Below are 23,361 nucleotides of genomic sequence, written 5' to 3' on the forward strand. Positions count from 1 at the left end.
CACACACACACACACCACACAGACACACACCATGCAGACACCACCCACACATCACACAAACACCACACACACACACCACACACACCACACACACAACACACACACCAGACACACCATACACACAACACACACACACACACCACAGAAACACATGCCACACACAACCACACACCACACAAACACTACACACACACCATACACACACCACAGACACACCATACACAGACACACACGACACAGATACACACCACACACCCCACACATACCCAACACACACCACCCACACACCACACATACCACAGACACACACCACACACAGACACACACCATGCAGACACCACTCACACACCACACACACCATACACACACCACACACACACCACAGAAACACACGCCACACACAACCACACACCACACAAACACCACACACACAACGCACACACCCCATAGACACACCACAGACACACACACCATAGACACACAAAACACCACACACACACACCACGCACACACCACACACACAACGCACACACCCCATAGACACACCACAGACACACACACCATAGACACACCATACACAGACACACACACCGCACACGCACACACCATACACACACACACACCACACACACCACAGACACACACCATACACACACACACACCACACATACCATACAAACACCACACACACACCATAGACACACACCATACCCAAACACACACCATACACACACACACCACACACGCACAGCACACACACATTATACACAGACACACACCACACACAGACACACATCACACATACCACATACACACACACCACACAGACAAACACCCCCCACACACCCCCACTCCACCCCCACCCCACCCCCACCTTCACTCCCCTGCCCTCGTGCTCCTGGCACACACCCTCCTCCCTGAGAGCAATGTTTCAGGACCAGGAGCCCCCAGACCCACTTGGGGTCAGAGCCTTGTCCTTCAGGGACAAGGGGCTCCTGGGGCACTGGGCTTCCCTGGTGGCTCAGCGGTAAAGAATCCGCCTGCAATGCAGGAGACCTGGGTTGGATCCCTGGGTTGGGAAGACCCCCTGGAGAAGGGAGGGCTCCCCACTCGGGTATTCTGGCTTGGAGGATCCCACGGACTGTCACAGCTAACGGAGGGGCAGGCCCACGCCAGCCAGGCTCGGGAGGAAGTGTGGGGGCGCAGGTAGATTTGGGGGGACTTGGGCTGGGGCTCTCCAGGAGGCAGATGGGGGAGGGTACGTAGGTGTGGGGGCAGAGCCTCGATGCAGGGCGGGACACGGGGCAGCCACGGGCACTGGTGGGGTGCTGCTCTTCATTCTGCACACCTGGCCCTGGGCTGGGACTGGTCCACAGGCACCCAGGCCAGGAAGGAGGGGTTAACTTGACTCAGTCCCTTCCTGGGCTTCTCCTGGGGGCGGGGGGGAGTCTCTCTCTCTGGTTTGGGATGCCTTCTGTTTCTGTCATTTTTTCCTTTTCTGCATGTGATGCTGTAATTCCCACGTGAATCCTGAAAGTACCTCCGCTGAAGAATTGATGCCTTTGAACTGTGGTGTTTGAGAAAACTCTTGAGAGTCCCTTGAACTGCAAGGGGATCAAACCAATCAACCCTAAAGAAAATCAACCCTGAATAATCATTGGAAGGACTGATGCTGAAGTTCCAATATTTTGGCCACCTGATGTGAAGAGCTGACTCATTGGAAAAGACCCTCATGCTGGAAAAGATTGAGGGCAGGAGGGGAAGAGAACAGCAGACAATGAGGTAGTTGGATGGTATCGACTCAATGGACATGAATTTGAGCACCACTCTGGGAAATAGTGAAAGACAGGGAAGCCTGGCGAGCTGTAGTCCGTGGGGTTGCAAAGAGTCCAACACGACTGAGCCTGAACAGCCAGGGATGGAATCTGGGGAGGGGGGTGTCCCAGGGCCTCAAGGGCTCCCGCCTTGGAGGTGGATGGAGGTCGCACCCATCTGGGCTGGGCCGGCCCCGCCGTCTGCACTGCAGCGCAGGCCTGGAGATCACACGTCTGGGTGTTCCCCCTCCCCCTGCCCCCTCTGCCCCCAGAGGCCGCAGCCTGGCCCTGGGAGGCAGGATGGAGCCCCCGCGCCACCCCCGCCACCCTCAGGCCCTCTGCCTGTCTGCAGTGTGCTGCCTGGGAGGCCACCCTCCCCTGTGACGCATCTGGGGGTGGGGGTGGGGCGCGGGGTCGCTCAGCCGAAGCTAGTGGCCCAGGTCTCTCTGGCCCCGAAAGCAACGGCCCCAGGTCTCTCCAGCTCCCCTGCTCTGACTCTGCGTGGCGCTTGACCCGTCACACGGCCTCACCTGCCTTTCTCAGTCGCCCGCGCCAGGACAGCTCCTGGGGCAGCAGTGGGGCACGTGGTGACGGGCCCACAGTGGCTTGAGCTCTGGAGGGATGAGGGCTCGCCGTCCTGCGTCCCCTCGTCGGCCCCGCTGAAGGTCCTGAAGGAGGGGCACATGATCCAGGGGCGGGCCTGGCCCCCAGGCCCCCCTTCCCTCCAGGGTGCTGACGGGTGAGCAGGGTGCCTCCGACCGACGCCGGCGTGTCAGTGCTCTGGCCGCCGCCACGCAGTCACTGGTCTCTGCCCTGTTCAGCTAGATGGTCCCCTGGACTGCACTGCAAGGGCCTGGCTGCTGCAGCCTCGTCCTGAGGCAGGCCTCTGGCCAGCCCTACCCTGGACCTACAGGAACAGGGCCTGAATTCAGCTGCCCACCCCTCCCTGCAAGCCCGAGCTGCTTGACTGGTGCTGCCAGGCCCCCTGGACGTGAGCACAGGAGGAGGGGCCCGACCCAGGACCAAAGGAAGATCCCCGAGTGAGCAGACAGGGTCCCTGGGGCCCTCCTGGCGCACAGGCCCACCATTGGGACCCGCACAGGCCGAGCCTTGCTCAGGTCTGAGTGAGGGGCCGGGAGGGGCTGGGGGGAGGATGAGCCCTGTGGTGGCGTCCTTTCTGGGAAGGATTTCTTGAGCCTGAAGCCCACCCCAGGAGGCCCACTCTGTTGTCGGCCGAATCGGTCCTTGCTGGACACAGGTCACCAGCTAAGGAGCCCAGGCCTGGCCTACATGGAGTGCAGGCCGCTCGGGCCCTCGAGGGGTGCAGGGAGCCCCGAATCTGCCTCTGGTGGCGCAGCCCGGGAAGGGCAGAGGAGGCCTCTGGGGTGGGGGACGGCAGAGTGATAGATGGGGTCACTCACAGAGCAGGGACCCCTGGGGCCTCTCGAGGAGCTCACCCTGTGAGGGTCACGCAGCAAGGGAGTGACCACTGGACTGAGCAGGGCGTGGGCCCCTCAGCTGGACGTCACTTTTTTTTGGCCTCAGAGACCCCGATGGGAGGCTCGGGCGAGCTGACCCCAGGGTGGGGCGACGGGGGCTCCTGCCGCGCAGAGGCCTGGGGACGCACGGCCGCCCGCCGCCCCCGCGCCCCGCTCGTGACCCTCTGTGCTCGCCCAGGGCCGCCTGGTGCTGCCGTGCGGCCCGCACCCCCTTGGTTGCCTCCCGCAGCAGAACTGGGGAGAAGTAGGATCTGCTTTCAGGCCGTGTGAACTCCATGTTTACTTGGGAGCGCGGGGGACTGGGGGGCTCCAGGCAGCAGCTGGAGGAGAAGGGGGGCATGGCGCTCGTGGCCCCAGGCCCTGCTCTGGGCATCTCAGGAAGTCACGGCCCCTCTTTCTAACACTCCCCACCCTCCAGACAGCCCCACAGACAGACCCCTGTGCTGAGGGCTGTGAAGAGACCAGGAAGAGGAGAGGGCTGGCCCCCCGGTGGGCATGTGTGGGCAGGAGGCCAGGGAGTGGACGGCCGGCAGGAGGTGACTGTGGGCTGGGGGCAGGGAGCGGGCTGGGGGCGTCTGCAGAACAGCGTGTCCCCGGGTGCATTGAGTTGGGGGGGGAGCACCCCGCAGGGTCTGGGGCGGCGGGGCAGAGTGCAACTGTGCTCTGAGCCCAGATCCTGAGCCAGCCCCTCAGGGAGGCGGGCCCTCGGTGTTCCTGGGGTGACTGAAGGCCCTGAAGGTCCCTGGAGCGTGAGGAGCAGCCCCTGCAGGTGGGGAAAGGTACATCTCAGCACCGACTGGACGGGGGGCACCACCTGTCCCAGCGCACCAGGTGGGAGCGGGGACCGAGGAGAGAGCGAGCCGCCCCGGGCCGGGCCAGCACCTCCAGCTTCCCCCGGAGCCCACGTGGCCAGACGGGACCTTGGGGTGGGAGCACTCGGGGTCAGCCATGCCGAGCGAGGCGCTCTGGCCCAGCTCCAAGCGGCGCCCGTGATGATTCCGTCCGGTTGGCTTTTGCTTTTCACGTGGTATTACCTTTCAAAGTAACGATGAAATCCAGCAGGAAAATGGCCACACGGCTGGTGCCGGTGCCGGAGACTGAATTATTCATCGTGTTGAATTATTCAGTTTGCATTTGAAGTTTCCGGTGAGCCAGTGTGTCCTTCCCGCGGGGCCTGCAGCCCCCTGGCCAGACCCCTTGCCAGGACCGAAGAAGGACTTCAAGTGATCCTGGCCCCTCCTGGAACAGAGGGGACCAGCAGGGGCCAGGCCTCCCCAGGGGTGTGACAGGAGCCGGAAAAGGGCTTCCAGGAGGTGGGCTGGGGGCGCTGGAGCCAGGGGGCCACCTTTGTCCCTGCCATCTGGAATGGACCGGTGGGGGCTGCAGGGGGCGTCTCAAACCAGCACCGGTGGTCTTGGCCTTCAGCGTAGCCTTACTGTGGGTCAGGGGTTCCGAGTCTTCGGGGTTTCAGGAGCCCACGTAGGCCTGAGCTCAGGGCTTTGCCCCGTCCTGCTGGCAGGCCCCAAAGCTGACGCCTTCGGGGAAGCCTCGCCCCTCCCTGCTCCCTGCGCCCGGCCTGGCCTACCCTTCGCCCACCTCCCCGCTCTGACTGTGGCTGTCAGCCCCTGACGTGCACCAGCTCCCGGGCTCAGCCCTTCTCGCTGTCGTGGACGTTCCCACTCTGCTCCGGACTCTCGGGCCGGCTGCAGGCTAGGGGACCGGCCACCGGCGCCCAGGTCCTCTTCCGGGCACTCATGGGGCCACGAGTGCCCACCTGGGGTGTGGCCCCAAGGCCAGGCAGAAGCCACGAGCTGCGTCACCTCCTGGTCATGAGGCATTGCCCCCTGCCTGCCCGGAGCTGACCCCCGCCCTCCAGGCCTCCTCGGGCGCCAGGCGCCTTGAGCTGGGGCTGTCACCAACCTTGTCTATTCCCCATGGAAGGGTCTGAGTCCCCCTCACCCAGCCCAGGGCCCAGACAGATGTGAGAACCAAGTAGGCAGCTGTGAGTGTGCGGTGGGTCTAAGCGGGGAACAACACAGAGGCAGGTGATGACCTCTCATGTGACCTCTGAATGGTGACCCCCAAAGGGGGGCAGAGAAAGAGGCTGAGGGATGGAGGGTCAGGCGGCGAGGTCAGCAGAAGGCCTGTGTCCTCGGTCCCCGACATAGGCCAGGCCTGGGTCACGGGGTCAGTGGGGTCACGGTCTGTGGGCTGGGCATGGGTCCCGATACTCTCTCTCCTGGTGCTCAGCAGGCCCACACCAGCCTGGCTGCCCCTAGGTCAGCCGGGTGTCTCCGTGGCTTATAAGCTCTGGGGTCGGCAGTCACGGTGCTGCTGTGGACTCAGCTGTGGGTCATCCCCGGGTCCCCGGCGGCAGGGCCGGAGGGCAGAGGCTCCAGCAGGGAAAGGGGCTTCTCCATGCTGGACACACACGTCTCCCTCCCGTGTCCACACCCAGGGCCTGAGGACACCAGGGGCCAGGCTGCACAGACCCTGAGGGCTAAGGCTGGGCTCACAAGACCCTCGACACCTGGAAACCGGTGACCACCCCCTCCCCAGAGCACCTGTCCCAGACCTGCCGAAGGCGTGAAGGGCGGGGCCCGAGGTGAAACGGACGAGGCCATCTCGTTCCGGTGGTCGGCCAGGGTGGGCAAGCACAAGGGGCTCCCTGCAGGTCCAGTGCGAGCCCTGTGTGTCCCCAGGCTCGCCCTTCTGAGCAGCCCCACTGGCCCCACCTTGCCCAGATCCGGGTGACAGGAGATACCAGCAGGAAGCGTGGACAGTTCTGGGCCGGCTCCTACAGCCCTGGCGTCCAAGGAGGCTGCAGCTTTGTGTGTCCTGGGGCGTGGGCCTCCCCCAGGGCCACCAGGGTGCTCGCTGGGCAGCGTAGCTGCAGAGTGGGGGTGCCCCTGCCCGCTCCCAGAAAGCAGTGCTGGCCTTCTCCACCCTGTCCCCATCCTCACCCCTGCCTGCTGGGGGCCCCTGTCCTGACACTGATGCCCACACTCAGGCCTGGAGGTGGCCAGCAACCGGTGGACGTTGAGAGCCCAGGCACCAAGCAGATGGAGGAAAACAGGCAGGGCCTCCCGAGTTCAGGCCGTCTGTCCCAGGGGCAGCGAGAGGAGGGCGTGGTGGGGTGGGGGTCTCCAGGATCACCCAGGCCAAGCGAGGCCTGATGACTCAGCTGGCGGGGGGCGGGGTGAAAGTTAATGCAGCAGTCATCAGGGGTGTCTGCCAGCGACCAGCGGAGACCGGGTCCCTGCAGAGCCGCGGGCCACCACCTGACCCCAAGCGGCCAGGCGCCGACCTTGCAGCGACCCCGCTCTCCCCCCGCAGCCTGGCTTCCGCTGCAGAAGCGATCCCGGAGGCCCGGAGCGGGGGCGCGGCGGCGCAGGCGGGAGCCGAGCGGCCGTTCCGCAGTGACCTTCGCTCGTCCCTGTCCGGTGTGGCCGCCGGCCGAGGGCGCGGGGGTCGCTCCGCCTCTGTCCCGCCAAAGGGAAACGGCGTGGCTTTCTTTGCGACCCTGTTAGGCAGACAAATAGGTCCGAGTCGGTCTGCGGGCTGCCCTCCGCCAACGGTTGGATGGGTTTTCTGGGGTCTGGGGGCTCCCTTCTCCCGCCCAGGGGCGGGGGTCGAGACCGGAACAGCGCTCAGGGGCACTCGGCCCGGTAGGGACCGCGGTCACCCGCCGCGCTGAGAAGCGCTTTCCGTGCCCCGGTGGAGAGTGGGACGCCGGGCGGGGCCGCGACCCCCAACCTCCCCCGACCCCCCGCCGCGAGCCGCGAGCCCGGACGAGAAAAGGCCTTGCCCACCCGGCTGCGGACCGACCCGCCCGCGCGCCAGGCGCTCCGCACCGGCGGAAGCGGATGAGCGCGCGGGTCGCTGGCTCGCGCTGGGTGGGGGGCGGCCCCCGCCCGGGCCCACGCAGACGGGATCGGATGGGGGCGGCTGGGGGCAGTGTCTGCGGCTCTGCCCTAAGGGGAGGGCCGGGGTGGTGCGCCGGGCTGAGAGCTCGCTCCCTGGGAAGCCCCCCACCCCGGACCGGCCCAGGGGCAGGGTCTGGGGGGCGCGGCTCCGCTCCTCGCCCCCACCCCCGGGCGCCCGCCCGGCCGCCGCGGCCCCGCCCTCCTCGTCACGCTAGGACGCGGGCGGGGGGCGGGGAGCGCCTCCATGTGACGCGCCCTCCTCGCCGTGCCCTTCAGCTGTCGCCGCAGTTCCCGGGGCGCCACATGGACCCGGCCGGCCCGAGCGCACTCTGCCGCTGACCTCCCGCCCGCCCGCCCGCGCGCGCCCCGGCCGTGGCCCAGGAAGGTAATCGGCCCCCTCCGCGGCCCCGATGCCCCCTCCCCGGCCCCGCTGGGCGCGCACTCGCCCCCGATGCCCTCTCCTCTCCCGCGATGCCCCCTCCCGGGCCCCGCTAGGCGCTGTCCGCCAGAGCGGTGCTGAAGCGGCCCGCGGTCCCGGCCAGCGCCCTCCCCCTTTCTTGCCGCTTCTCCGAGTCTCCTGCCTCTCGCGTACCCTCTTCCCCTGCTTCGTCCTCTATCCCTTTCTTTCTCTCTCCTGGCGCGCTCCCGCCTGAGGGCCGCTTGGCAGAGCCGGGCAACTAGCCCGCCCGCAAAGCCTAGGGGTGCGGCAGTGGGAACCTTGGGGGAGCTCCAGCAGCGCCCTGGCCGCGCTGTGGCCTTGAGACCCCCTCCCCAGGGAGCCAGGGGAGAAGTTTGGAAGAAGATCTGCTTTGCGGCAAAGGTGCCCCTGTGCGCCAGTGCCTTGCGGGCAGGCAGGGGCATTCCTTCCCCAACCCACACAAACACAGGTCTCCTTCATCTGGGAAGAAAACAATTTAAAGCCATTAAACAGTGGATCTCCAGGGACCTGGGTTTCTCTGCCAGGAGAGACTTCACAGCAGGTGTGGGGGGGCACTTCAGTTACTGATTTTACAAGAAGCCTCTCCCTACTAGACCTGCAGCTGACCTGCACCTGGAGAGGCCCAGCCGTGCATGCAGGGGCGCAGTGGTCACTCCCCGTTTCATTTGTTCCCTGAAGGCTGGATTCCCCGCACCCCGCCCCCGAGTCTCTGGGCCGGTGGCACTGACTGCCGGCCTCTCCCCTGGTGGAATCTGGTCTCCCAAGTTTCATCAGACCCAAGGCGCTCCCCCCAGGTGCCACCCACACTAACCTTTCCTGTCCTTAGATAGATCTCTGCCCCTGTGGGCCAGGGCTCCAGCAAGTAGTCTCTGAGCCAGTCACCTCCAAACGCCCCTGGGGCTGCCCTCGCTTCACCCAGGCCGCCTCCTTTGAGTTGCACCCTCCCCTTCCCTGCAGTAGCAGCCAAAAACCACCTTCACAGACCCCAGGAGCTTGATGAGACCACGTCGCAAGGACCCTCCCAGACCCTCCCAGGTGCCTGTCCCATGCTGAGGTCTGGCCCCCAGGTGTGCAGGGACCGTGAATGATGCTGTCTCAGACCTCAGACCCGCATCTCGGGGAAGTTGATTGGGGGTGAGGAACACGTCCTCCCCAGCCCCGTCGGGTGACCTGTGACCACGTCCTCCCCCAGGCAGAGGACTCCTGGCCACACTCGCATGTGAGCTTTGACCCTCCGAGGAGCTGCTGAGGACGCAGAGCCATCGCCATGGAGTTCGTGATGAAACAGGCCCTGGGAGGTAGGGCGAGGGGACCCCGAGCATCCCCTGCAGTCGTCACACAGGGTCGCCCTCAGACCACCGCACAGCCCGCAAGCCCAGCTGCAGGCTTCTCCGGACCAAAGGCAGCACCCCCGAGTCACCGTGGTTGGCTTGGGGCAGCGAAGGGTGCATGCCACGTGCTGTGGTCGGGTGGAGCCCACCCAAGGGGCACTGGGGAAGTCTCACTGGTCAGATCTGGGGGCCCCACGGGGACTTTGCCTCTGGCGAGCAGGGGTGCAGGAGGCCACAGGCTGGCCACAGCAGCCAGAGAAGGGGTAAGGGACAGAGCTGGACCTAGGGCGTCCAGCAAGGGCTTCGAGGTGTTACCAGGGAAGGGCCAGGAGCACGCACAGGGGGCCAGGGCCAGCTGGGCACAGGGGGTCAGGGTCGCCTGTGCACAGGGGGCCAGGGCTGGCTGGGCACAGGGGTCAGGGTCAGCTTGGCATAGGGAATCAGGGCCGGCTGGGCACAGGGGGTCAGGGTCAGCTAGGCTTAGAGAGTCAGGGCCGGCTGGGCACAGGGGGTCAGGGCCGGCTTGGCATAGGGAGTCAGGGCTGGCTGGGCACAGGGGCCAGGTCTGGCTGGGCACGGGGGTGAGGGTCAGCTTGGCATAGGGAGTCAGGGCTGGATGGGCACAGGGGGTCAGGGTCAGCTGGGCATAGAGAGTCAGGGCCGGCTGGGCACAGGGGGTCAGGGTCAGCTGGGCATAGGGAGTCAGGGCCGGCTGGGCACAGGGGGTCAGGGTCAGCTGGGCATAGGGAGTCAGGGCTGGCTGAGCAAAGGGGTTCAGGGCCAGCTTGGCATAGGGAGTCAGGGCCGGCTGGGCACAGGGGGTCAGGGTCAGCTGGGCATAGGGAGTCAGGGCTGGCTGGGCACAGGGGTCAGGGCTGGCTTGGCACAAGGATAAGGGAAAAGGCCCTGAATAGCTCATGTGCACCCCCAGCCGCAGTGCACTCTCGTGTGTGTGTTGGGGGAGGGAGCCCCCGCTGACTGTTTTGAAAGGAGCCCTGTGCCTTGGCTCAAGGCTGTCACCACAGCCAGGAGAGGCAGGTGGCACCGCACAGTGAGCTGAGCCCCTGGCCCAGGAGGGGGGCAGGGCCGTGCACTTCGGTCCACACTGGCACGGATGTGTCCTGACAGAGTGGTCTGGGCAGCCTGGCCCCTGGGGCCGGCCTGTGCACCTGGCTCCCCCGGTGAGTGCCAGCCGTGGGAGCCCTGGTGACAGGCGCCACCCGACTCTGTGGTCCGAGGTGCCTTCCTGTGCGTCAGCCCCACCTCGGGCCACACGTGGCCTCCGTGGGCCCCACCCTGACCCGATGCCTTTCACAGCCGGGTGTGGGTCATGTGCTGCAGGGCAAGCCCACCTCTCGGCAGGGGTGACAGGCCGCTTTTCACCAGAGGCGGGGTGCCATGGGGCTTGGCACTAGGAGCTAGGGGCAGGATGGAGGCCCTAGGGCCCCCGTGCCCAGGACCGGGGCCCCACGGTGGGCCGCATCTCCTCCAGACTCAAGTTAAGAGGAAAGCTGTCTGGGTGTGGCCCGGGGCCACATTTCCAGGCTCTGCGGTCAGGGATGGGCTGCAGGTTGAGTCTAATTATAACGATTACGTCACGGGACGTGATCCGGGCACAGGCGGCTCCCGGCTCCCCCCAGCCAGCCCCTGGCTGCTACAGATAATTAATTAGGCAGCTAATTCAGGCCCTGAGGTGGGCTTGGAAGGAAACCGAAATATTTGATTGGCTGTCTACATGGCTGAAATTAGCTGGGTAATTGCCAGCCTGGATTGTCTTTGTTCCGTGGCTGCCCAAAGTTCCTCCTGTCGCAGTGACAGGGTGGGCTCATCCCCGATGAGGGGCTGGGGAGCTGGGGGCCCCCCAGCCTGGCGTTATCCCGCACCTAGCCCATTTGCGCCCCAGGGCTGCTCCGGGAGAGACCTTGTCTTCTGTTCCCGTGTCTTCCCTCCCCTGGCGGGCGGCGTTCTCTTCTCTCAGGGTGAGTGTGGGTGAGAGGCAGACAGGCAGGAAAGACAAAGGAAGTGCCCCGGCCGAGGCGGAGCCACGGGAAGCAGGGCTGGGGGCAGACGGATGAGGCCCCGAGGGCAGGTGCTGGAGGGCAGGCAGGGATGGGGCGAGGGGGTCAGAGGCTCAGAGCGGAAGATGGGGTGGCTGAGACTGAGCCTGGGAGACCCGAGGAACCAGGGCAGGAAGTGCAAGTGCAGGCCAGGCAGACAGAGGGACAGACAGCCAGACAGGGAGAGACAGACAGAGGGACAGACAGGGAGAGAAGACAGAGGGACAGACAGAGAGACAGGGAGAGACAGACAGGGAGACAGACAGGCGTGGATGGACAGGCAGACAGATAGGCAGAGAGGCCGCAGACACAGGGATAATTAGAAACAGATTGAGAAATTGAGTCGGGGCCCAAAGCAGAGACCTGTGCACACCATGTGCACACACGCACCCTCAGAGAAGGGCTCGCAGCCTGGAGGGAGCCCTAGGCGGGCCTTGCTCGCAGCGCTGCGGACAAGACCCCGTGCAGCCTAATTAAGCCAGGCCGTCTGCCTGGCCGTGCCTCAGTCAAGGTCTTTGTTGGGCAGAGGTTTCCGGGTAACTGTCTGGCAGGGCCAGCAGCGGCGGGACTCAGGAGTCTAGCGTCGGACAGACAGGCAGACAGATGGGGCGCCCCCAGCGCCCTGGACACGCGGCTGCGCCTGCCAAGCCTTGTCCACTCTGGGGCTCTTGGGAGGAACCAGCCCGGGACCTGCTGGGCTGCAGACAGGTGCACGCCTTCCACACTTCTGCCCCCTGTCCTGCCCACCTGTCTGCCCACCTGTCTGCCCCCACCAGCCTGCCCCACCTGTCCTGCCAACCTGTCCTGCCCTACCTGTCTGCCCACCTGTCTGCCCCCACCAGCCTGCCCCACCTGTCCTACCAACCTGTCCTGCCCCACCTGTCCTGCCCCACCTGTCTGCCCACCTGTCTGACCCCACCAGCCTGCCCCACCTGTCCTGCCCACCTGTCCTGTCCCCACCCATCTGGCCCCCGATGCATGCCCCACCCTCCAGCCCCCTTGACCACTGTGTTTAGGGGAGAACTGACGTGTCTCGGGTGCACGCACCTCTCACTCCCTCAATTGTCTGGTCTCGACCCCACCGGCAGCCTCTGCCCTGTCCATCCTGCTCTCCTGCACATCCTGGGCACCTCCGTGAGGTAGGGCAGGGCCCGCTCAGGGAGGGCCAGTTCACGCTTGGCAGGCCCTGAAACCCCAGGCAAGCCCAGCCCCCCCCTGCCATGACTCTGTGGATGCCCGCGCTGTGCCTGGCATGGGCCTCTGTGGATGCCTGCCCACCCTGTGCCTACCCTATGCCCGTCCCGTAGCTCTGTGGATGCCAGCCCTGTGCCTGGTGTGGGTCTCTGTGGATGTCCACCCTGTGCCTGCCCTGTGCCCAGCATTGGCCTCTCTGGATGCCTGCCCTCCCTGTGCCCACCCTATGCCCGTCCTGTAGTTGTGTGGATGCCTGCCCTGTGGCCGTCCCGTAGCTCTGGATGCCTGTCCTGTGCCTGGCGTGGGCCTCTGTGGATGTCCACCCTGTGCCTGCCCTGTGCCCGGCATTGGCCTTTCCGGATGCCTGCCCTCCCTGTGCCCACCCTATGCCCGTCCCGTAGCTCTGTGGATGCCTGCCCTGTGCCTGGCGTGGGCCTCTGTGGATGCCCGCCCCGTGCCTGGTGTAGCCTCTGGCTCTGAGCCGTGGTCCTGCAGGCTTGCTGAGGGCGCTCCTCCACTGGCCTGCCTGGCGGACTCCAAGCCCACCTGTCTGGGAGCCACAGTCATCTGGGAGCTGGGCGTGGGCCTGGGAGCCCCTGCTACAGGGTAGAGGGCATGGGGGTGTCCATGAGGAGCTGTCATGTCGAGTGGGGACGGGGCTGCCCTGGGCAGGCGGGCGGCGAGGGGAAGCCCACTGGGCTGCAGGGGGAGCGTGGAGGCCACCCACAGGCCCTCCCGCCCCGCCGGTCCCAGCAGGGCCCGTGGCCCCGAACCACGGCTCCGTGCAGCTTCCGGGTTCCGGGTGTTTCTCTGATGGCAGGAGGGCAGCCGCGGGCCACGGAGGAAGGGACGGGGGCTCCGGGCTCCCCCTGAGGTGGCAGGGTCTGCCCAGTCACTCCCGGGCCCTGGAGTGGACCCTGGAGGCCCCGGCTTAGGCCCCACCCCGTCTCCCTGCAGCCTGCGTGAGACCCTGTGGGCCGGGAGCCTCTGCTCTTAGGGCTGGGATGTTCCATGGGCTGACGGAGCACCAGGGGCCCTTCAGACCCAGAAAATGTGGTCCCGGCACTCGATTCTGTTGGTGTCGTCCTGAGGCCAGGGGCCCGGGGCTGCAGGGGGCACGTGGGACCGGCTGGGGACCATGCTCTTGGGGCCCAATAGTCGAGGAAGGTGCGAGCTGTTGGCAAACTCGTTCTCACCAGGAGAACATCCGGGAGGCCTAGACGGGCATTGGGCCCTCCCGAGACCCCTCAAGACGCCTCCAGATTTAAGTGAGCCAACGCTCCTTCCCCTAGAGAACACTGACGCGGGGTCCCGTGGTGGCTGGGAGCCCGGCTGCGTCTGCCCGGGCCGGGGACTCGGGGTCCTCAAGGGTGTAACTTGAAGAAGCTGATTTCCCCCAGGGCCAGGCGGTGGTGAGCGCCCCGGAGCCCCACACACGTGTCGGAGGAGAGGCGGGCACCGTCGGGTTGGTGTGGCCGCGGCAGGCGCTCTTTGCGCTGTCGGGAGCACACGCTGTTTTGCCCCCGGTGGCCCTGCCCTGTCCTGCTTGCTGTGGCGTGGTCTGGGTCTGGAGCGTGTTAGGTCCTCAGAGCAGTGCGGGGCAGGGGAGGGTTTCATGGAGGAGGGGTGTGCAAAGGGGGCTCCAAGGAGGAGCGGACAGCCTGGATGCTGCACGTGCAAAGGCCCAGGGGCTTGGGGGCTGGCACAGGCTTGGAAGGCAGCCCAGAGCCCAAGGCTGAGGGGTCTTCCTCCCCGAGATCAGGCCTGCCCTGGCCACGTCCTGGGGCTCGGGCGGTGCGGATGGTGTCCTGCGGTGAGTCGGCCCTGGGCCCGTCCTACAGGCAGGGAGTCTGGGCTGAGAGGCCGTCCTCTCTCGAGGGGCAGGAGAGCAGAGGGCCTGTGCCCCGTGCGTGGAAGGGGTGAGGGAATGGACAGACGCTGTCCTGAGGCCTGCACGTCTGTGTGTGTGTGGGTGGCAGGGGCAACGCGTCACCGAGACCTCCGCGGAGGGAGGGACGCGGGGAGGGAACCCCTGGGCAGAGCCGGGGCCCGGGGCCACCACGCCTTGAGGGTGTGGACTGGGCACTGCCGGCCGGGGCACCTCGGGGGTCTTGTAGGGCCCAGGCCCCAGATGTGTAGGGGCCACGGGTTCCAGGTCCAGGAGAAGGGGGCAGCCCATCTCGGGGCTCACAGGAGGCAGAGCCCCCTCTGTGGGCTGGGCGCCCTGGGCAGGGAGCCCCTCAGCCAGCACTCCTCCAGGTCCGCTGCTCCCGGCTCCACACCAAGGATGAGGCCAGACATCCCCCTCCTGTCCAGACCCAGGGCCTGAGGGCAGGGCTGCTCCCACGGGCTCCCCTGCTGCCTCCATCTGTTTGGGGGTTCACTCTATCAGGGGCCTCCCACATGCCAGGGGCTGCTCTGCTGGGACGCTGGCCGGGGCCGGCGAGGTCCCGTGGCCTCTAGGAGGATGAGCGTCACAGGCTGAGCTGGACTGCAGGAGACAGAACAGACTGGGCTGGGGGAACTCTAGAATTCTGCCTTGGGGAGGATACTTTGGGCTCAAATTACAGAGGACCAGACAGCGTGGCTTGAATCGAAGTTTGTTCCCTCACATGATGAGGCGTCAGGAAGCGGCTCGGCTGCTCAGCAGAGCTGTCAGGGACTGGCGCTGGCTTTCACTGGGCTCTGTCCTTCTAGTAGAGTGGTCAGCTCGCTTCTCGCAGTCACAGAGTGGCTGCTGCTGCTCCAGGGTCCCATGCACGGTAAGGAGAAGAAGAAGCAGGCACCTTTTTTGCTTGGCAAGGACGTCTGTGAAATCTTGTGGAGGTTTCCACTGTGTGTCATAGGCAAGAAGGTCTGGGAAGGTGAGGGCCAAGGAAGCCCATCACCCTCCAAACAAGGCAGCTCACACCAGCCTGGGAACACTTGATTTCCAGGAGCAGGGCCCCCAGACCACAAGCTCCCAGAGTGCGGAGGCGCCTCCTCCCCTTGAGAGCTGGGTTCCTTCTCTGTAGGCAGGCAACAAATACTAGACGATAAAGTACCAGTTTTCATTCAGAGTGGGCTCCCAGATGCCACGTTGGACGGAAGAAGCGCTGTCTCACCTCACGGGGCTCAGCAGAGACACCTCTTACCCCTCGTCTCTTAGAGGCTAAAGGGCACTTCAGAGACGCTGTCTTCCCTCCCGAAGCCCTGGACAGCCCTTCCCTCAGGAGAGGCGCTCCTGTTGGTGAAGCCGACACTCAGTCAGAGATGCTTTGGCCCCAACCGGGGAATAAGCCGCATACAGTGCACTTCAGCCATCAGGTCGTTTATCTTTTGTCTCGTGGGTCGGCGAGCGGCTCCACGTGGGATTAAGGCGCTTGTGTGGACGGCTCCGCGTGACGGGCTCTCGTGACCTGTGCTGACGGCCAGCCTGCGGGGCTGGGTCTGCCTCTCTGTGCGTTTTCGCCTCTCACAGAGCAGGGACTTGGCAAAACCCTGAGTCAGCGTCACGTCTCCGTAGAGCCCACTGCGGGCAAGTCTCAGAGTCCTTGGCCTCCCGAACCCAAGCTGGGGTCAGCAGAGGTCGGGGAGGGGGCTCCTGGAAGCTCCGAGCGGTCCCTGTGGGGCTGCGGCCCCATGTTGGGGGAAGCCGGTCCTCTGAGACCCCTGCCACTGGCTGCTGCGAGTCCTGTCCCGTCTGGGGGCGGCTGGGGCCTCTCCAGCCCCTCCTCCGGGCCCACCTGTCCTCGCGCTCTGCACAAGCCCATTTTCCAGCATCGCCTCACTTTTCTCCTGTTCTGACGGGGGTTCGGGGGGTGGCAGCTCCTCTCAGCCCTGCAGCGGTCAGGCGGACCCTCCAGCTGCTCTTGGGGGCACAGCCTGGCGGGGCTCGGGGAGCCCCCATCTCACCCTGTAGATCCCTTCGGTCCCATGGACTAGTCCAGAAGCTGTGGTGTCTGGGCGGGGCGGACGTCTTCCCTGGGGGCCAGTGGAAGGCTGAGCGTGCTGGGCTGAGTGCTGGAATCTGGGTGCTGGTGCAGACTGAGCTCGGGAGGTCGAGGACTCCTGGGGCCAGGTGGCTGGTGGCACAGCCTGGGAGCGTCTGCTGGTGTGATGACTGCCCCTAGCATCCCTGGGGACACTGGGGCCGCGTCCCAGGGGAAACGCCAGGCCTGCCTGCTGAGCTCTGCTTCCTGAGCTGGGAGCAGGGCAGGCACCCTGGCCACTGCAGCCTCAGGCCTCTGCCTGTCCTCTGGCCCCCGCTGCCCAGGATGGGTGGGAAGGCCGTGGTCAAGGGGCCTTTGGGGAGAGGAGGTGCTGGGGCTGCGGCAGGAGGAGCAGGGAGAACGGGGACCCCCAACATGGGTGAAGGGCTCTGTCCTCGGGGCCTCGAGGGTCCCTGGGCTGCAGGACCCCGCTGCACATTGCACCCTTCAGAAGGCGGCCTCTGCAGTGGGGTGCCGACCCCGCTCCCAGCAGCAGCGGCTCACCAGCCCCACGTCCCTCCAGCTTTGTCAGGCTGTGCGGAGGGTTGGAAGGAGCCTCTGCTCTGCCTCAGGACAGAAGGTGCGGGCTGAGGCGGGCTGGGGCGGGCAGGCCCCTCCCCTGGCCCTGGGCCGCTGCCCCCACTGCAGACGGGCCCTGGAGAGCATGGGGGTTTGGGGGCCGGCTGTCTGTCCTGGGCTGGGCTCTGCCCATAGATGGCCTCATCTCGCCTCTGTCTCGGGGCATCCTCTCCTGAAACCAAGGCCAGACGCTCTGCCTGGCACCTGGCACCGCAGGCAGGGACAGCAGTGGCCCGTGGCCCCTCCCCAATGGGTGCGGAGCGCCTGCCCGGTGCCTCCAGCCAGCTGATGAGGGAGGCGAGGCCACGGAAGCAGGGGAGTGCTGATCTCTGCAGAATATGAAGGCAGGGCAGGCCAGGCCTGACTCAGCTGGTTAAGACTGGGCACAGGGACCTCCCAAGTGACCCTCCATGCAGCCGGACCCTGGCCAGGCCCTCGGCCAGCTTCAGGAGAGGCCCCTGGCCTGGGGCAGAGCACGGCTCTCAGCAGGGTGACGGGGCCCAGGCTTTGAGTCTTCCCTCCTGAGGGCGTAGGCGCCCCGGCTGGGCCGTGACCTCAGGCGGGTGGTCTCTGCCTGCAGCAGGGCACTGACGAGGACGGGGTGGGCCGCCTCTCCCGCCTCTGGGTCATCCCGGCAGGGCCAGTGGGTGTGTGGGATGCTGGGCCCCGGGCCATGGACAGCAGACTGCGGCCTGAGGCAGGAGTGGCTGCTTCCCCGCACGCAGGGCTGGAGGTGCCCGCCGGGGACTACAGGCCAAGCCCCCCCACTGGGCGGCGGGTGGCGTCTGTGAGGGGCTTCACTGTGTATCTGGCTTTGTAAGAACGTTCACCGTTTAACATGTCTCATCACAGTTAAGGTCTGATCTGACCTTGTTGTCCTCACTAACCTGTTCGCATGCTTTCTTGCTATGTCACTTATTTAATCTAAATGCATGGACTAGATTTTCTTTTTAAAAACCTTCTGCAGTGGTTTGGAACCTATGTGCCCTTTGGAAACACCATTCAGGCTCTACTTGTTGCCGTCAGGAGCAAAGCCATGTGTCTCCAGGTCTGGCCAAGCAAGTTCTGTCTGGCCCCCACACACACTAACCCTCGGGTCTGTGGTTTTGATCCGGAAGATTAGTATTACAGTCGATGTTTTCTTAATATATAAAAACATTTTTTTTGATCTTCAATTTGATAAGAGGTATTTGTCCATATTTATTTTTTAACATGAAAGTGGACTTTTTTTCCTAGCTTGAAAATTATAAATGTTCATTATAGGGCACTGAAATAATACAGAAAAGCATAAAGAAGTGGTACAGAAAACTGAGATACCACATCGCCTTCCAACTCATCCATTAGAATCACTCATTACTTCCTTGAAATAATAGTATTTGAAAGTATTTTTTCAAGGAGAAATAAATTCCTTCAGATCCAGTTCTAATTTTAAAACACTCTGCACAGCTCTTTATGCTGTCAGTTTATTAGAATTAGTTTGGGGATCGGCTGGCTGTTCCAAACCTGGGGGAGAAGAGTGAGCCTTCCCTGGCAACTGTGGTTTGAAACAGCTTTGGCCAGAAAACCCTGGGACAGGGTCATTTCTTGACATCAGCCCTTGAGCCGTGCAGATTCAGGGGAGTCTCCATCTGCCGTGTAGACAGATGGAGGTGAAACTCGTCCTGTGCGTGATGTAGACTTGCCTCCAGTTTCAGGAACAGTTTGTAAATTGTTGCCCTCCGTCCTCCGGGCAGAAGCGGGAGCCGAAAGCGCCTGTGGGCGTGTTGGCTCTCAGACGGGACAGACCTCCTGCCCCTCCCGACACGTCCCCTCGGCGCACTGCGCCCCGCAGAGTGCCCCGTGACGCCCTCTCCTCCAGAGCCCGTGGGCTGCCGAGGTACCGCGTCTCGCCTTCCGTGTGTCTGATACTCTGTTCTGTCGTGAAATCGTCCCGAGTTCCAGCAGCAGCCCCTGCCCAGCAGTGTTTGTGCGCCGGCTCAGCCGTGTCCGAGTCTCTGCAACCCCATGGACTGTGGCCCGCCAGGCTCCTCTGTGCATGGCATTGTCAAGGCAAGAATGCTGGAGTGGGCATTTCCAACTCCAGGGGACCTTCCCCACCCAGGGACTGAACGCGCGTGTTCTCTGTCTTCTGCACTGGCACGCGGTTCTTTACCCCGAGTCACTGCTCATGTGTTAAAGGTCCCAGACAGCTGGCCGCTGCTTTCCTTTCCTCTGGAGCCACTGCCCCAGGACACAGCACCTCCCGCCCCGTTGGCACCATGCCCTGTGCCCAGGCCTCTCCCCGCCCCCTCCTGCTGGGCCCTGGGGAACCTCCCGACAGTGGGTGCCCAGGCAAGCCGGTCTCCATTCTGCCTTCATGCAGCACTGCCAGGTGGGCTGGGTACAAAGCTGTGGATTTTAAAGAACTTCCTCCTTGGGTTCTGCAGCTTTATGTCTGTTGCAGGTTCTGAAGCTGCTGTTGACCTCACACTGCCCTCACTCCGGTCGCTTTTCCGTGACCCATGCGCTTTTCTCTCTGGAGGCTCTCACGGTTTCCTTTTTGACCTGGCACTGTGAAATTTCTCGCTCTCGGGACCTTGCTTTGGGTCATCGTTGACCCCACCCCACCGTGGGTGCCCTGAGCAGGGCTCCTCTGCCTCCTCGCTGACCCCTCACCGCCCCCCACCTGCACTTCTGTTCCATTGCCCCCAGTTTGATGTCTCAGTTAGCTTGCTGTCTCTGCTCCCCACTGTTTGCCCTCGTGGAATTACAGCTTTGCGTTTTGCTCCCATTTTAGTGGGGTTGTGGAAGTGGCGTAGACAAGCACGGGTATTCGATCCAGCCTGTTCAACCACAACTCGGTTCCGTCAATTGTTAGGACACCCGGGATTAGACCACCTGGATGGGATGTGAAACACGGGGTACCCGGAGGGAGTGTGCTGGGAAGACCGGTGCAGGCAGACCTCAGAGGCGCGTGGGGCCAGTTCCAGACCGCCGCAGTACAGGCAGTGTCGCAATAAACTGTCGTGTGCATTTCCTGGGCTCCCAGTGCACACAGAAGGCATGTTCACGCTACGATATAGTCTATTAAGTGTGCAGCAGTGTTTTCTCTAAAAAAGACAGTGTTTATATCTGGGTTAAAACCTGCATGGTAGAAAATCATCGCGGCCTCCAGGGACTCAGTCTGTTTGCTGGTGGAGGGGCTGAGACGTGAGAATCACCAGATGTGGTGGGAGGCGGGAAGGCGGTGGACGCCGCCGGGAACCCGGCGCTGACAGGCTGCTCAGTGCAGGGTCGCCCCAGGCTGTCAGTTTGAGGGTCACAGGGCCACGAGGCGGCGGCGTGAGGACAGGCAGCGTCGCGGGGTCCCGCACGAGCGCCGCGGGTGTGCGGCCCTGACGCTGGGAGGGCTGGTGCCGTATCCCTGACATTTGAACCTGTAGGTTGTAAGCTTTCAGAGACGCGGACGCGCGCGCGGCTGCAGCCTGCCCGCCGCGGCCTGCTGCTGACGGCCCTGCAGCGGGATCCCACCGCCTCCATCAGCAGCTCTTCTCGCCGTTCACGTGACGCCAGCCCCTGTGTGGCGGCTGCCGGCCTGCACTACCGTCCTTTTCAAGGTGCTGCACTGTAAGATTAACAATGTTTTCTGTATTGTGCGTGTTTGTGTGACTAGTGTTATAAAACCTATTACTATTTGGTACTATTGGAGAAGGAAAGGGCAACCCACTCCAGTGTTCTTGCCTGGAGGATCCCATGGACAGAGGAGCCTGGGGGCTACAGTCCGTGGGGTCGCAAAGTGTCGGACACGACTTAGCGACTAAACGACGACAGTGCGGTACGACACACCGATTGTGTTAGTTGGGTACCTAGGCTAACTTTGTAGACTTGTGAACGTGCCCTGGGAACAGAGCTCATTCGTGTGTAGGGGGCGTGTATGAACCCACCACTGACTTAACCAGGGCCATCTCACACCCGGGCTCTCCGATCTTACAAACAGCGCTGCAGGCCGCCCCCGCACTGTAGGTTAGGGATGTAATCCCGTCCCCCAGTATCCCATGCGCTGGACACAGACGGACGGTCTCTATCTGATGAAGTAAGTGTGTGTTCTAGTGTCAGAAACAGACAAACGGAACCCAGTAAACAGACTAAGCGTGGGGCCGCGAGAGGAGCCGTGCGGAGGGAGACCGCACGGGGCTCTGTCTTCCAGGCTGCTGGGGCGCTGCTGAGGCGGCCGCGCGGAGGCTGCAGAGCTGGCCTTCAGGAAACCACGCAGTCCCTGTTGTGCAGCACGAAGGGTGTGCAGGGCTGATCTGTCAAGTCTCCAGACTGCCCTCTATGCAGACCCGGCAAGTCTGCGCCCCAGCCGGGCATGCGTCCCGGCAAGGGTGGTTCCACGGCTAAAGTTGATCTCACTTTTAATTACATTTTGAAGTCATAGTGTGATTTAACGTTTTTTGTTCACTCAGCCACACCGTTTGTGACTTACTCACTTTAGGTGTACTTTCTGTTACTCACCACCCGCTCCGCTCCGATGCTCTGCGCGCCCTCCCTGCCCCGTCTCTGTGGCCGTCCCGCCGGGCTGCGGAGCGGCTCCCTCCTCCTGGGTGCTGCTTTCCAGGTCTTCGCCGGCCTGGGGGCTTCTCACAGATGCCACACATCGTGAGCCCACTCACCCTGGTGCTGCTGCATGGTTCTGTTTCCCTAAATACACTCATTTCATTCAGTCTGTGGTCACGTTATTTAGATATAGCTTGGCTCTTTCCTGTCTTGTCTGAACTTTGTTTGGTGGGATCAGAGCAAGGTTTAGTCTGAGGATAATTTCCCCACAACCAGAGCCGAGGTCGTCCACTTCTTACTCTGATGGAGGCCCCGTGATTGGCAGTTTTTTCTGCTCTTGCTCTTGGGGACATTCTCATAAAAGGTGCAGATGTTGGCTTTGGTAGAAAACCAAGACCCAGCTTTATCACCCCTGTAAGAAATGCACCTGAAATATAAAGACACAAATAAGGGAACATTAAAAAGGAGGAACGAGACCAGTCACGTTAATATTAATCCAAAGAAGCCTGGAGGGGCCACATCAATATTAGACGGAGTAGATTTCAGAGCACAGATTTTGACCAAGGGGAAGATGGCTCTTTGCGAGAAGGAACCAGTTAATCACGCGGACACAACAGTCCCGACCACTTCTACTTCTAATGAGTCCTGACCATTTCTACTCATACAAAGTTTCAAGACATGTGAGCAAAAACAGGTGGAGCTTAAAGGAGAAACAGACGACCCACAGATTCTGGTGGTAACATCAGAAGGACCTACAGACTGGAGCAAAATGCCAAGCGACGCGGCCGACTGACGGTGCAGACACTCAGGGTGGTTCTCACTCTCAGGCTGTTTACCGAAGTAGACCTTATTGTCGGCCACAGAAGCAGCCTCAGTAAACGTGAGAGTCCAGTCCGCAGTGACTGGAGTGAGTTCTCTGTCCACAATGGGATGAAACAAAAAACACATAACAGAAAGAGATCTGGAAAACCTGCCCAAGTATTTGGAGACTGAGCAACACGCTCTAAACAGCCCATGAGGCCAAGAAGGGATCAGTGAGGAAATCAGAAAGCTCTGTGGACTGAATGCAAGTGGAAAAAAAGATAAAAATTGTGGAATTCAGCAAAGTTGTGTTTAGAGGGAAATACATCACCAAACACCTCAGCAGAAATGAAGAAAGGTTTCAAATGATTAACTTCAACTTCTGACAGCTGGAACTGAGGGAAAGGCATGAAACCCAAAGTAAGCAGAAGTGAAGGGAAGTCGCTCAGTCGTGTCCGACTCTCTGCGACCCCATGGACTGTAGCCTACAACGCTCCTCCGTCCGTGAGATTTTCCAGCCAGGAACACTGGAGTGGGTGGCCATTTACTTCTCCAGAGGACCTTCCCAACCTAGGGATCAAACCTGGGTCTCCCACATTGTAGGCAGATACTTTACGGTCTGAGCCACCAGGGAAGTCATAATCACCTCTACTGCAAGCAGAAGAAAGGAAATAATAAAGCTGAGAATGGACATTACAGAAATGAGGGCTGGGGATGAAAAAAGTTAGTTAAGAAGATCAATAAAATCAGACTTGTATCCAGAATATATAAAGAACAGCTACCATAAGGTGATCAACAGCCCAATTAAGAAATGGGCAAGGTTCCCTGGTGGCTCAGTTGGTAAGAATCTGCCTGCCAGTGCAGGGGACACGGGTTTGACCCCTGGTTCATGAAGATCCGCGTGCGGCAGAGCAGCAGAGTCCCTGCCCTACGACTCCTGAGCCTGTGCCCTGAGCACGTGCTCAACAAGAGTGCGCGCCGCAACTGGAGCGCAGCCCAAGCTTGTCACGACTCCAGAGGAGACTGCGTAGCAACAAAGACCCTGCGTGCCATAACTGTACGTAAATAAATCCAGTTACTTAAAGAAGAAAGAGATGAGCCAAAGCCCGAGGTGGCGGACCATAGCCCTCAGCTCCGGGGCCAGCCAGGTCAGCAAGGGGACAGTCTCATCGAGAGCATGGCCGGGCTGGGGAGGGAGGGAATGAGAAGGTGCT

The 23,361-nt window shown here is 62.8% G+C and overlaps 1 protein-coding gene and 1 long non-coding RNA gene across 3 annotated transcripts in view; one reads left to right on the plus strand and one right to left on the minus strand.

Annotated features, from left to right (window-relative positions):
• Positions 1–3,574: 3,574 nt before the first annotated feature.
• Positions 3,575–7,140, minus strand: LOC132345559 (uncharacterized). 2 transcript variants are annotated; one of them, XR_009495004.1, is made up of 3 exons: positions 4,910–7,108; positions 4,348–4,822; positions 3,575–4,076 (listed from the first exon to the last, which is right to left on the minus strand). It is a non-coding gene; the product is annotated as an uncharacterized lncRNA (long non-coding RNA). The 2 variants fall into 2 exon arrangements; XR_009495003.1 differs by having other exon boundaries at positions 4,348–7,140.
• Positions 7,141–7,522: 382 nt separating this feature from the next.
• Positions 7,523–23,361, plus strand: part of CPLX1 (complexin 1) — a 41,140-nt gene continuing 25,301 nt past the window's right edge. The window contains 2 exon segments of the mRNA NM_001078103.1: positions 7,523–7,624; positions 8,871–8,976. Coding sequence (NP_001071571.1) covers positions 8,946–8,976 — 31 coding nt within the window. The 5' untranslated portion in view covers positions 7,523–7,624; positions 8,871–8,945.

This window comes from Bos taurus, chromosome 6, assembly GCF_002263795.3.
Source record: "Bos taurus isolate L1 Dominette 01449 registration number 42190680 breed Hereford chromosome 6, ARS-UCD2.0, whole genome shotgun sequence".
Classification (NCBI taxonomy): Eukaryota; Metazoa; Chordata; class Mammalia; order Artiodactyla; family Bovidae; genus Bos; species Bos taurus.